Source organism: Odontesthes bonariensis, chromosome 21 (genome assembly GCF_027942865.1).
Source record: "Odontesthes bonariensis isolate fOdoBon6 chromosome 21, fOdoBon6.hap1, whole genome shotgun sequence".
NCBI classification, from domain to species: domain Eukaryota; kingdom Metazoa; phylum Chordata; class Actinopteri; order Atheriniformes; family Atherinopsidae; genus Odontesthes; species Odontesthes bonariensis.
In genome coordinates this window covers 18,377,853-18,393,058 of record NC_134526.1, presented here as the reverse complement: position 1 = coordinate 18,393,058, position 15,206 = coordinate 18,377,853, and the positions used below count along the sequence as shown (strand labels likewise).

The 15,206-nt window shown below is 39.2% G+C and overlaps 1 protein-coding gene across 2 annotated transcripts in view; it reads left to right on the top strand.

The window, feature by feature from the left end:
• Positions 1-15,206, top strand: part of LOC142372066 (voltage-dependent T-type calcium channel subunit alpha-1I-like) — a 184,505-nt gene that overhangs the window by 96,060 nt on the left and 73,239 nt on the right. For both annotated transcript variants that reach the window (XM_075454847.1, XM_075454846.1), the window contains exons 3-4: positions 2,826-2,937; positions 11,263-11,396. In XM_075454847.1, the coding sequence (XP_075310962.1) occupies positions 2,826-2,937; positions 11,263-11,396 (246 nt within the window). The remainder of the gene's footprint in view (positions 1-2,825; positions 2,938-11,262; positions 11,397-15,206) is intronic.

Here is a 15,206-nt window from a genome sequence, read left to right as displayed (position 1 = left end):
TTTTCGCAGGCTCTCTGTCTGTCTCACTCCATCTCTCTCTCTCTCTGCGAGTTCATGACAAGCCTCTGTTTTTGGCTCTTGCTTTGCAAACACAGAACCTCTAGGCAGGTTTTTAAGTTGCACTATGGGGTTGCTATACACACACACGTATAAACCCAAGCACACACATTTATACACTGATTGATTTTTCATTGCTTGTTGAAGTATAATGTGTCCTAAAGTGTTTGTATTTGTTTGTGTTGTGAGGGCAAGATTGTCCATCATTTCAAGGGAATGAAAAACAAGTGCCTAGAAAAAAATAGACGGCAAAGGGTGAGCGAGGGAAATTGAAGTGATATTAAGAGAGAAATGAAAAAAAAATATTGTAACCCAAAAGGAATTACAGACTCCTATTCAAAGATTGGGTTTTTATTCTTAGGTGAGGAAACGCGGACGGGAAAGGAGACAGAGACATATGCTTTCTGATAATATTTCTACCCATTTTACTGCTTCCTCAGAGAGAAGCACGAAGGCAACAGCAGAAACTGCAAAGAGGAGCATGCAGGATGGAGAGACATATAGAGCAATGAATAGTATGGCTTCTTCTTTGTAATGTCTTTTTTTCAGATAAAAAGAGACGTGCAGGTGAAAAAAAATCCCGAAAATATTTTTCTGGATGAAGGGAAGTACTATATTCAGTGCGTTTGTGTGGTTCCCTGGATTTTTCCTGAATTTCCTCGAGCTGCATGAAAGCACTTCATATAACTTTTCCTTTTTTTCTGTTTTTTGATTTTTCTCTTCCGTCCTTAAATCCGAACAGTTACATATTAGGTACGCCTCATAGAGAGGTTATCCATTGACTATTACACAACTGATTGTTAACATGCTTGTCTGTGTTAATATTTCAGATTTATAAAACAACCCAACAAAAAGTGCTTGCCCTGTTGGACATGTAAATCTTTTATACATAGTGGGCTGGATGAATACATTTTTTAAAGTCATCCATGTTGGAGTTGGCTGGTGATGGAATGGAGGTGCCACACATGAACATGAGTGTAAAGTCCATGATGAACAAAAGACTAAGCTCATTATCTAAAGAGGACAAATGCATAAATAAAAGCTTTGGAAGAAGCATAGAAATTAAATGAACATAATCTGACAGCTCAAAATATAAAGTGTATGAAAAGCTGAGAAAGAGTTTTAATCTACATTATTGTGATTATGACACGTACACACATACATGTCCGCTGCTATTGTATGCATAATAAATATGCAAATGACATCAAGCGTCTCCTGTCTTGTCTGCATGGCATCAAGTTAGCACAGTTATTTTGTGTTGAGTCCGAAGAGTGTGCAGGATGTTCAATGGTGAAGGAGTGCACTGGGTGGTAAAGCACCCTGTGCTGACAAGGTGACAAGGTGGTTTGGTAAGATGAGAAGATGGGTGAAAAGATCAAGGGAGACTCTAATGCTGCCAGAAGGTGTGCAATCATGAGAGAAGGAAAGTGTACATAAATAACAAGAATATTCTATACCAAATCTTAAAATTAAGTAAATATAGTCCCAGAAGAACAGTATATGTTACACCGTGTCACTATTTATTTAACAAAATCTAATCCAAAATGCAAAGGCAGTGTGTATAAAACTAAGTACACTCCTAATCAATTTGTAGATCCACCTTTAGCAGCAATAACTTGAGTGAAATCCCAATTTTTTTACTTGATGTTACCAATCTCTCTCATTGTTGTAGAGGAATCTCGTCCCTCTCTTCGCAGTGTTGCTTCTGTTGATTTAGGTTTGTGGATACTTGTCTGTATACAGCTTTTTAAGGTCAGAGTTTCTGTCGGGTTCAGGTCTGAACTGGAACATTGCAATACCTCAATTCTTTTTTTTCCAGCCATTCTGTGGCAGATTTGCTGTTGTGCTCGGGGTCATTGACCTGTTGCATGATTCAGTCTCAGATGGGCTTTAGTTGTCAGCCACATGTTCTTGCATTTGACTCCATAATACTTTGGAATACAGAACTCAATAAAAGCAAGGTATCCAAGTTTCTGCAGCTGCAAAACAACTTTACCCCCCCTTCACCACCATGCCTGACAGCTGGTATGATGTGTTTGCACTAATGTGCTGTGTTTAGTTTTTTTAAACTGGATGCTCCTATTATATCCTTTTTTACGGTTCATTACTTTATCTAACTTTGTTTTTAAAACTTATGCTTTTGTTGCGGTTCCACTGTCTGTAAGCATTTTATTCCATACTGTTGTGTGATTCATCATTTTAGACAAATAGGAAAAAAAATGCATAATGTGCCATTGCAGACTTAGGTGTTGTTACACACACAGTTACTCTATGTCGGATCAGATTTTGTGACTCATTATCAAACAACAAAAATAGAATGGTTGGGGGGTAATGCCATCGTTATTGATGATTTGCTTAGAGCTGAGTGGCAGATGCATGATCTCTTAGCACTAATGATGTGTCGTCTACGCTATGTGACATGAAAGTGTCGGTTATTCAGACACTGAAATTTGTGAAATGCATTTACTGTGCTAGCAATGTATATTTTGTTGCAAAAGTTGGGAATAAAAAAAATGTATTTAATAATGAAGCAAAAAGAGATTACAGTCACATCTGGGTATTTTATTTATCATGCAAACGTTATGCAGTAATGTTACTTTAACAAAATCCTGTGAGAGTTTTGTACAGTCAGATTCATATTTGTTGTTTCTTTGAGAATAACCACAAGCCCATGAGAGAGTGTCTTATATAACTTAGCGGCTACTTATTGTGTGAATGACTGTGCATTTCTTCCTCAACTGCATTGCTCCTTAACCCCAATTCTGTACGTGGTTCGAGAGGATTAGCATCATGGTGATCCTGCTCAACTGTGTGACGCTGGGCATGTACCAGCCCTGTGAGAACATAGACTGCACCTCGGACCGCTGCCAAATACTGCAGGTAAGGCAGACTATTGTGTGTGTGTGTGTGTGTGTGTGAACAACATGTCATCACACTGGGGAAAAAACACAAGCAATTATAAAGAAACTCACTCCTTTTCTTGTCAACGGTCTTCAAGCTGTGATGCAAACACACTTCAGATAGAATTTTCCCCTCCTGGAATGTTTATATTTTCTCCTACAGGCTGAGGAGGGAATTGGGAATGAGTTTGTATTAATAAAGTCTTGCTGAGCTGGATTGTGATTTTGTCACCTGAGGAGAGGAGAAACAACGGTTGAAATTGCAGTTGTGGATGCTCACAAACGCCACAGGTGACAAAGTTTCACCAACAGGTAACTCTTCTTGGATTTATTGCTTAAGAATTAAAAAAAAAAAAAAAAAAAGCATCTTATTTTCACTGTATGGCATTATTTCCAAGGTAATAACAACTGCAGCTGGCTGGCTCTTTCATACTGAACAATGCATCTTATTTTCAAAATGACAAAACTACTAAACTATGACATAATTTATCTTTTATTTGATCATACCTGGTTAAAAAAGAAATAAAAGGAAAAAGCTTACTAGCAGGTTAGCATTAATTCTGATCAGGCAAATGATTAAATTAGAGTTCAAAATGATTTGATTTGAACAAATCAGTGTTGAGATTTGCATTAAAGTCTCAATCTCAGATGTTTAAGAAGAAAAGTAAAAACGGTAAAGGGTACAGTGTACAGTGTAGTGAAAGTTACTAATCAAATACCTTCAGTTTAATCCAGTCAATCAAATGCAGTCGTGTACAAGAAATATTAAGGTTTGAAAACTGTAAGCAGCCCCATGTTTACTTCTAACTAAGCAAAACCAGATGCAGATGAACATTAGCTGCTTGAAGGTTCATAATGCACCAGCTGTATTTCGGCTTTATAAACCAACAGCAGTATTTTAACATCAACTCTTTGATGGACAGGAGGCAAGTGTGGGGACCTCAGGACTGGAGTGATATAATCCAGTTATCTTGCCTCAAAGGGGATTCGAGCAGCAGCATCAGCTGCAGCTGTCTGATCAGTTTTTCTTGGCAGACCATCAAATACACTGTGACAATAATCTAGTAAACTAAAGATAAATGGATGGATTGGCTTCTCTAAATCACTTTAAAACATCACTCCTTAAATCCTTGAAATATTCTACAGATGATTGTAGCCTGACTTCATAACTAGATATGGCTTTTGAAATTCAGCTCTATAATCTATGATAGCACCCAATCTGTGTGAGGGTGCACTCTGCTTTGGAGCCATTTGTTAGGGCAGCGGCATCAGAGCCAGTGACTCAAAGAAATTGAACAAACCTATCAAGACTCTGTGGTGGGGACTGCTATGGAGCCCATGCATGTATTGTTAAAAGTAGAAGGCTGCACAAGTTGGTGAACATAAAGAACAACACTGACATCCTTTCATAATGTTGTGTTGAAACAATGGAGTGTGATCGCTTTAAGGCTTCTTCAGCGCCACTGCAAAAAAGGAAGCTACAAGAGGTCCTTCCAGCCAGCAGCAATAACTGTTTATAATGACAACTTGCAACGGTTGCTTGAAAAGAAAAAAAGAATTACTGCAACAATATAATTTCCCCTTTCGGATGAATAGAATATATTTTCATTTAATTTCAACACCCAAATTTCTAGTCCGGTTTGTGATTTGAACAATTTTGTGGTTGTAGTTCCATATCTCTTTGCCTACAACACTTTATGGTGGATTATAATATCAAAGAAAGGCCCCAGGCCAAACTGCGGAAGGGCTTATTTGTCCCCTCACATTTTTTCTTTATTGTTTACAGATTTTGAAGCATGCAGAACTACAGTACACAACGCTTGCCTGCTCCCCAATCTCTTTTCCTGCTTTACTAAGCAACTCTTCCAGTGCCATCCCTATACTCCCATTCCTCCACCGACAAATTCTCCCTCTCTCTCCTTTCCTCACTCTTTTGTCTGTTTAACAAGCATACTTTCTCCCCAGGTAATGTGAGGGGTCCTGTTCTGTTGGTTGCTAATGGTAACAGCAGGGATTTTGCTGACAGAGCTTAGATGGTTAACGTGGCTCTCAAAATCTTTTCCGGGCCCCCTGTGCAATCCTGCATCCTCGCTTTATCTCCTGGAGGCAACAGACAAAATAACAACCACAAATAATATTTACATAAGCACAAAATAACCTTGTAAAGGTGAGGGCTTTGGCCAGTACCTAGAAATATAGCTGGGCCATGGATCAATCCAGATAATTATTGGCAAAACAGTTGCCTCCATAATGATGCGAGACCTCACTGTATAAACAGTGGAGGCAAATACCCAGTTGATCCCAGTGAGCAAAAACATTCCAACATTACAATTTTGACAATTACGACTTGTTCAAGATGTAGAAATGTCACCATTTATTTATTTTTTTTAACCAGATTTACTATTACAAAGTACATAAGCTATCACCATGGCCAGACACTTCAAATATAAAAGTAACTCATCCTCAAAACATGACCTTTAACAAACAGCTAATCTTGCTGACAATTTTCGTCCTAGGCAAGGCAAGGCAATTTTATTTATAGAGCACAATTCATACACAGGGCAATTCAAAGTGCTTTACAGCTACATAAAATCACAAGAAGGCAATAAAACCATTAAAAAGGAATAAAAAAAATAAAAGAAAGAAATTAAAAAAGAAATAAATTTAAAACCCATTAAAACAATCATTAATCAATTAAAAAGTGAAGAGTGCAGATAAAATACTTTCAGGTGTCATATGCACAGCTAAATAGAACTGGAAGGCTGTTCCAGATGTTAGGAGCATAAAACTGAAACGCAGCCTCACCTTGTTTAGTCCTGACTCTGGGCACCAGCAGGAGACCCCTCCCTGAGGTTCTCAGAGCCCGAGTTGGTTCATATGGCTCTAACATGTCAGAGATGTACTTTGGTGCTTAACCATGAAGAGACTTGTACACAAGCAGAGCTATTTTAAAGTCTATTCTCTGAGCGACAGGAAGCCAGTGCAGAGACCTGAGCACTGGACTAATATGGTTGTATTTCCTGGTTCTAGTCAGGACTCGAGCAGTAGCGTTCTGGATGTACTGCAGCTGTCTTACAGCCCGTTTAGAGAGCCCAGTGAGCAGGCCGTTACAGTAGTCTAACCTGCTGGAGACAAACGCATGGATCAGTCTCTCTAAGTCTGGTTTAGACACTATTCCTTTGATTCTGGCAATGTTTTTTAGATGGTAAAAAGCTGCTGATGTTACAGATTTAATGTGGCTGTTAAAGTTCAGGTCTGAGTCCAATATTACCCCGAGATTTCTAACTTGATAGTTAGGTTTTAGAGAGAGAGTGTCAAGGTGACTGATAACACTTTCTCTTTGTTTCTGTGGGCCACAGACAATAATTTCAGTTTTGTCTGAGTTTAGCTGGAGGAAATTGTTTTGCATCCACACACTGATCTGTTCGATGCAGCGACACAGTGTATCTACAGGCCCGTGTTCTCCTGCCATCAGTGACACATAGATCTGAGTGTCATCTGGATAGTTGTGGTAGGACACATTATGGCTGAGTATTAGCATGTACAGATTGAACAATACGGGTCCCAGGATTGACCCCTGGGGAACCACACAGGTCATAGCCATTTGGTCTGAGACACAGTTACCAATTTCAACAAAATATTTCCTGTCCTCCAGATAGGACTTGAACCAGTTTAAAGCACGACCAGAGATTCCCACCCAGTCTTCTAACCTCTGTAATAAGATCGCATGGTCAACTGTGTCGAAGGCAGCACTCAGTTCCAGCAGAACTAAGACTGTGACTCTACTTGCATCTGTGTTCAGGCGGATGTCATTTGTCACCTTGATCAGAGCTGTCTCAGTGCTGATGTGGGGCCTAAAGCCTGATTGGAAAGTATCAAAAGCATTGTTAGACAGGAGAAAGTCACTAAGCTGTTGGTATACAACTTTTTCTAGGACTTTGCCTAAGAATGGCAGGTTTGATATGGGCCGGTAGTTGTTCAGTACTGTGGCATCAAGATTGCTCTTCTTTAGAAGAGGCTTAATGACAGCGGTTTTTAAGGCCTTTGGAAATGTTCCAGTCTGGAGTGAGATGTTGACTAGATGAGCGAGTTGTGGTAACAAACTGCTCAGCACAGACTTTAGGAATCTAGTGGGCAACTCATCAAGGCAGCACGTTGATGAACTCAGACTGCAGATGGTCTCTTCGACTGTTTTGTCAGTAACAGGTGTGAAATGTGTCAGCTCTAGGTGTCTAGCTGGCTGCAGAGTAGTTATTTGTGTTGTGGAAATTATTGCATTTTTAATGCCTTGAACTTTGTCATTAAAGAATGTTGCAAACTCATTACACTTAGATGTAGAAATGAGTTCTAAAGGCAATGAAACTGGAGGGTTTGTTAATCTGTTTACTGTAGCAAACAGGACACGAGAGTTGTTACTGCAGTTTTTGATGATTTCAGAAAAATAACTCCCTTGTTCTACGCAAAGTCTGGTTGAACACACATAGCTTTTCTTTGTAAGTCTCATGATGAACCTGGAGCTTTGACTTGCGCCATTTCCGTTCGGCTCTCCGTCACTCCCTTTTCTGTGCCCTGTCCTATGACTTAAGCTGAATTTGAATTAATGGAATTTGAGTAGGGCTGCACGGTGGTGTGGTGGTTAGCACTGTCACCTCAAAGCAAGAAGGTTCCAGGTTCAACTCCTGGCTGGGGCCTTTCTGTGTGGAGTTTGCATGTTCTCCCTGTGTATGCGTGGGTTCTCTACAGGTACTCCGGCTTCCTCCCACTGTCCAAAAACATGCATGTTAGGTTAATTGGTGTCTCTAAAATTGTCCTTAGGAGTGAGTATGGTTGTTTGTCTCTGTGTGGCCCTGTGATAGACTGGCGACCTGTCCAGGGTGTACCCTGCCTCTCGCCCGATGACGGCAGGGATAGGCTCCAACCCGACCGACAGATTAAGCGGGTATAGAAAATGGATGGATGGATGGAGTATGAGTTTGTAGGTGAAAAGAGTGAAAAAGTGTCAGAGTGGACAGTAAGTTAACGTACTTAAACCAGCAAGCTGCAGCTGACGATGAAAAATATAATAAGTCACAGTCTTCTCTGGAAAATCTGAGTCAGTTATATAGATGGGAAATTTTATTTCATTTTAATCTTCAAATCACCACTGGTTTGACAAAAAACACTGTCAGAGAAGAACACTTGGATCCTATAGTTCTTTTCCTGCCCTATTTGTCCTTAGTGTATTAAGTGGAGATAGTCCTTAGGGTGTCTGTGGTTAATTTTATCAGATACAAGTAAAGTAAGACACACATAACATCATTTCACTTTTAAATTGTCCACCATCGTAATCTTGATTGACCCACTTACCACGTCCTTCCCTCTTGCCAAATATATGTGGCTCAATGACAGCATATAAAGTAGCTTCCACCAGCTCATATATCAAATCATGAAAAGGCCCATCACAAGACACCCTGAACCTCTTTACAAATTAGGTTGATGATGAAACCTGATAGGCTGGCTGAAGAGGAGGCTGGCAGCAGTGACAAATAAGTATGATGAATTTAGCCCCTTTCCACTCACAGTGGAGAACGACAACAAGGGTTTGACTGATGCAGCCAATGTTAGATTACTTGCACGTGAAACGTTCGACCTGCATTATTTATCAAAACATCATTTAAACAGCATGTGAGGCTGGTTTTCTCATCTTTCCCATTGAACTCTGCTGGGTCTGTATGCTGGCTGTGAATGAGGTGTTGAATGCAGTTTTCTCTGTGTGAGCACGGGTGAAACACTCAGATGCATTACGAAGCACTGTCAGGCCTGTATACTATGTAGACACGAAGCCAAACTTGCACAAAAGCACTTATATATTCACAGTCATACAAGTAATCGTCAGCTCACCTCTGTCTCTACTTTTGGAGAATCTGATCTTGTAGCAATGATGATCTCAAGTTCTTAAGTTCAGTGAAGTGGTTTTGATGATTACTCCTGCATTCAAGTGCTTTTTGCATTTCATTTGTTCTATATTTAGGGATGGACCACAAAATATTAACATCATTCATGTGTAATTTCAGGTTTAAATGAATAATTCCATCCACAGAACACTGTTGCACTGTGTGTGTTTTTTTTCTGCGGGGATGGCTCAGAAACTAAAAAGCCAAACAATGACCCGTGTATTTTTATCAAGTAGCCATGACTTCATTTGAATGTATAGGCCTTGAGAGTCTTTGTGTCAAGCAGTAACAGCTTGAATTATATGGTGCAGGAACATAGACTATGTAACAAGGCAGCAAACACTGTCATTCAGCCTACGGTAAAGCACTGGGAAAGTTTTTTTCCACACATACAAAAGGCGCTTTAGTGACTAATACAAACCTAATAATGAACACCACAGACAATACAGAAATATGTTCTCGTCTGTATTAATTTACCTCTTACTAGTTTTCCTTCTTTTATCTTTGTGATCCATTAAATTTGACATGGATCTCCCTTTTTCTTTCCCTGTTCACTTATTCATTCTCCTTTGGTTCAAGTAGCCCAAAAGTAGAAATTTCCTCACATTCTCTTTACCAGATTTATCTAGCAATGTGTACAATGTGGTTTGTTTTGATAAATCTCCATCATCTTATGCATGTACACCAACCTGGATGCCACTCCCATTTTTAACCATAATTGGGTGCGGACACTACTTTTATTTACTGTTTGCGTATCAAGACATTGTTTGCACATAATATAAATAGACATAACAATTAAAGCAACAGTAAAGGAAAAGCTCAAATTTGACCAAATGTGAAACTGAGACACTGAGCAAAGACGAGGGTGAAAATTAAATTTGTTATAGTTGGTGCTTTCTGTTCTGGAGTCACAAATGGAATAAAAACTGAGGTATAACCCTATAATAAAACAAAAAGTAACAGAAGCAATCGACACTGTAAATTCAGAGCAAAGGGCCAAAATGAATTTAAAAAATGATCAGATTACATAAGAAAGTCAGAAATGCTTATTGGTTCACACAAATGAGGGAGACATAGATGAACAGATGAATTGTGATACGTCGGATGCGTTTTAAACGGCTTTTGGAAGTCTATAGGAGGTGAGACGATAAATCATAACAAGGATTTTTTTTTTTTAATCGCAATTAAGTACGAGTAGATAATAAAATGTTGAACAACTGGAAAGAACATTAGAAACAAATCACTATTGTAGTGGTGAGGCTCTGTGAAAGTGTTGGTTTAAATTTTGTTGCCATTTTCATTTCCTATATGAGGAAAATTGGTCTAAAAAAGTGCGTGCACGTGATCTTAAGAATGCACAAGGTGTGTTCATTCTCAACATTTTTTTTTTTTAATAAATACCGCTTTGTGTGGGAAAAACAGTGTATGCATGGTTTATGCATCTGGCCCCATATGGTTTGTGTGCCATTATATCGGCACAAAGAATTTGCTTCCCTCAAAAATCGCATCTCTTTTAAGCCACACAGATCAGTTTAACAGATGAACTGGCTTCATCGATAACTACAAGTGAGCGCAAACACATCAGAGTACATCAGTCTGGTAAATCACACATCGGTTAGTTAGAGTATTATAAGCCGATAATGTGTGACGATTCCAAGGGCAGTTGGTTGGAAAAAAACTAACCCGACAGCTCCTGTGAGCTTTGGGGTGAGTCTTCTGAAGTGTGATCTTGCTCCACTTAGTGTTAAAATTGCCTTTTGAAAGGCGTAAAATGGAAGGTAGTGGATTGTTTTGTAGAAGTTTAAATTGATATGGGGTCGAACCAAAAAAACAACAACAAAATACTTCAAGGTTGAGAAGTGGGCACATGAGCTTCCAAGCACATGTACATCATGTTGTAGTCTTTCAGATTCTGTGGTATTGACAAGCAAATTGTTGGTTTTATTGTGATATTAAGTCCATATACTTTGTGAACAGTTTGTGCCAAGTAATTTCTTGAAAACGACAGTTACCTACCATTAGAGCTACACAATTTATTAGAAATGTATTATTGCAAGATCAACTTGCACAATATGGACATCGCAAAGACATTTTGACTTTATTTAGGACAAGAACAGGTGTACTAATGAGGGCTTCATTTCACTGAGGGCCAGTTCTACTTTGTGCAGGTTCTACAACTGACTAGCAAGCACGGGTGCAAAATGGAATATGGAATGACAACACTCCTAAGATCACGATATATAGAATATATTTATCTATGTGTATCGAATTCATATCGTCATCAATATTCAAAATGAGTAAAACTGACATCAAAAGCATATTTACTTATTTTACTCGCTTTCCTTCATCTATCTGCCTCTCTATTCTCATAGGCCTTTGATGCATTCATCTACATATTCTTTGCATTGGAGATGGTGATAAAGATGGTGGCTCTTGGGATCTTTGGCCGTCGCTGTTACCTGGGTGACACCTGGAACAGACTGGACTTCTTCATCGTCATGGCCGGGTAAGCAACTGCTCCATGTCAGCGTTTTTTCTATTCCTGGCTCTTAAAATCAGGACGTGCAAGTGAGTCAATAAAACTCAACCCCTTCCTGGATGCTGTCATTGTTAATGTCACTGGGGTTCATCCCAGCTAATACTGGCGGTGAAGCGGGTTAGAAAGTAATTATATTATCTTATTATAGGACATGACTGCATAAGTTCTCTTGTGCTCTGAAAATGTGCTGTACAGCTTTGTATGTGCAGTGAAGGCCTATCTAATATTGATTAATATCTAATATTCGATCTAATATTGATGGGGAAAATTTAGATTAATTTTGCCACATTGCACTTCATCATCAGCCAGTTCAGCAGATGCAGCCAAACATCAAGTTGAAGTTTGAGTGACAAAGCCTTCTTGCAGCAGTAGAAGTTATTCATTTTTTTTTCTATGCTGTCAGATCAGAAAATGCTTTTATCTTTGAAGCTTTCTTTAAAATAGTTTTTCAGAGCCCCAGCAAGTGATGTCGTCCACTATTGCGGGGTCCAAACCGGAACACTTGGTGTTTATGGTGTTCTGGAAAAGATTGACAGACAAGCTTTAATCTTTAAATTGTGAAATCTAAAGGGTCCGTTGGCTTCATTTCCCTCTTAGAGGGAAATGTATTTTCACCTCTCAATTGAAAAATGACAATTACTATAAAAGAGCTGAAGATGAAAAGAGACTGGCTTCAATGAAAAGACAACAATAATTGTTGACGTCCCACAAAATCTGCTGTGGACCACATCACTAGCTATGTGTTTGCTATGGGCCCCTCAGCAACAATCATAGAATAGAAAAGTGATAAAAAGTAATCCTCCTTTAACTTTTTATAAGCTTTGTCAACCAGGTAAACTTTTACCTTTGGTCATTGTTCTATAACAGTATTTTTAACCAACATTGTGGTAAATTCTGGATATAACAGTGCATTGGCTTGGCTTTACTGCATATCAAGACTGAGAGTGAAATTGTTTTAAGTTTCTGAGGGACACCCAGTTGTTACGTAAGTAGATCTTGCAGTGCTCATCACTGTTACCATGGGAAACCGATGCATGGGCACACACACACACACACACAAGCACACACACGCGCACACATACAAAAAGCAAACGCATCTGCTCAAACACCTGCTACGACCGAAGTGAAATGAGACGCTCAGACAAGGGTGATAAAGCAAGTCTGTGTGATGTGTGCATTGCTCATGTTGTGGGGACACAAGTCTGTTTATGCCACCACAGTAAGAGGATTTGTCTCCCCTTTGCGTGAAAAGAAAAGTCATCGGAACACAAAATTGCCATTGCAATTTAGTATGAATACTCCCAATAACGATTTGGTGGGTTTGGTGGGTTAAGGTTAGAGTAAGGATTAATGTTTCACAAGTAGAAGTAAAGGTTATTTCCTCTGGGGTGTGTGCATGAGAGTGAAGGGGAGATGGATAGGAAGCGTGGCTTGTATAATAGCAGAAAACAACAACAGAGCTGCCGACTTACCAGAGAAGGTGCAGGGACATTCATCTTCATTTGAGCTGAATCAGTTTATCCCCACTGGATGTGTAGAGTTTCTCTGTGTGAGCGTGTTTGTGTGTTTATAGCAGAGCATTGCCCTCAACAGATTAGTCTTTAAGCCTATGCCTTTAGAGTTCATTTTACATGTGCATATCTGTGTTTGTATATGCAACTGTGTGAACACCTCTGTCTTTGTTTTCCTTTTGGTAGATTACATTAGATTAGTGCCTAGGCTAGTTTCGGAGGCTATTCCAGTTTTTCCAGGCCAAATCACAGCTGACGTGCTATTTCTCTGTTACCCATGGGCATCACCTCATCACCCCAGTCTTTCGCTCTGATATGTTATCCCCACTGCAGACCCAAAACAATCTGTAATCGAACATGCTGCAGAGGTCCGTTCTATTATTTTCTTCTGTGTTATTTCTGTTTGCCTAATCCACTGAGCAAAGCCTTTTTCCTTCCTTGTCTGTGGTGAAAATAGAAACAGAAAAAATGCGTTGAGTCTTACACTGAGATTCTTGATCCAATCATGAAACGTGATCATTTTTGACTCAGAGGTACTGGCCTTCCATATCTATTCTAATTTGTGCTCAGTACAGGTGCAACCAAAAGTGCTGCAGGTCAAAGAAATGATTGAAGAGGCTCTCACTCCAAGCAGGACTGCCCCATTGTTTTATTGTCTTGAACCTGGATGACTTTCTGCATCTGTTCAGAAGTATGAGCATAAGGAAATTCCTTATGTTCTGATAACAGCCTAGGTACCTGCCCTATTGCCTTAGCCAAACTGTGTTACTGAATAATCTTTTTAGCTGAACAAAAAACTATACAGCAAGTGTTGGAGACAAGAATAAGATTTCTTGATTCATGGATGTATTGTGATGCAGACATGTATAACTGCATTGATGCAGTGGTAGACCATAGAAACATAGCAGCCTACACAAAATAAAAGGCAACTGCAGTTTAGATGATTGAGGATTTTTCTTGTTGGAACAATAAGTTGTACAGTTTCGCCTTCATGTTACGTTCACAGTCTGTAAAATTCTCTTGAAGTAGAGGTTTGTCATTTAGGTCTCTTGTATTGGATTGCGGGTGCCAATATGTTGTTGTGCAATATGGAGGAGGACGGCAAAATATACAAAAGGTTTTTAAAGAATTCTTTTGAAAGTGTGAATCTAGGAGCTTTTCAAGTTTCCAGTTAGGAGCACAAACTTGATCAAATGCATTTGGAATGTAAAATCTGCCTTGCAAATTCAAAATACCTGTATAAAATAACTAGTTTCGCAACTTTAGGTATTTTGTGAACAAGGTTTGTCGAGTAGCGATTACATGTGATTCAAGGACTTCTGTGACAACTGAGGTGGTTCAATCACATACTGATGCAGAAGAGATGCATCTTTTGAAATTCAACAATAGTTCTGATGATGTTGATATAGGATTCAAGCTGCTTGAAAGTCCTGCGTCTTCTTTTTGTGTTTTGAGTTTCATCCCGCCATCCATTCAAACATCCATTTCTGTTCCCTCTTCTTCTAATCTGGGGTGATGGGGAGCTGGAGCCTATCCCAGCTGCCATTGGCTGAGAGACAGGGCACAGCTTGGCAGCAGCTGGACTCTTCTGCCATGTAGCCATACTGTTTTAATAGGTGCAGTGCGTGCTTTGACATTGTCTTGCACAGATATTTAAGGCCTTCCCTCAAAAACTTGTCATCTGGGTTGGAGCATATAAATCTGTACATACATTTTCTGGTTGATGGTGCCTTTTCAGAGTTCACTGTAATAGATGATTAGATTTGAATTGAGTGCGAATAACAAGCTGGATGGTACCTCGCCTTTTTTGTCCAGTGGCGTCCATGATTTATCTGTTTTACCACATAACAGTTTTCAACTTTAACTCCGTTTATTTGAATTAGCTTTGAATGCAGAGAAAATGGCAGCGTTTTGGGTTCATGTTCACATTTGGCTTCAATTTAATCAGTCTCAATGTTTTACATTGAGGAACATTGTCTTTCAGGTTTTTTTTATTTATGTAACGCCAAATCCCAACAACTCTCATCTCAGGGCATTTCAAGCATACAGTGCAATTCAAGCCAATTGTAATGCAATCAGAATTCAATAAAATCAAATAAGGTAAATTCCATATTTAAACTGTTCCAATTCATACAGAGCCAATAAAAAAAAAAAAGTTGCCTAGCTATTAGTGCCTAGTGTGTGAACCAAGTTTGTGCAAGGAAGATTTTTTTGTTTACATAAACAAACTGACATCTGTAAGATAAATATGACTTAAACCAACTTA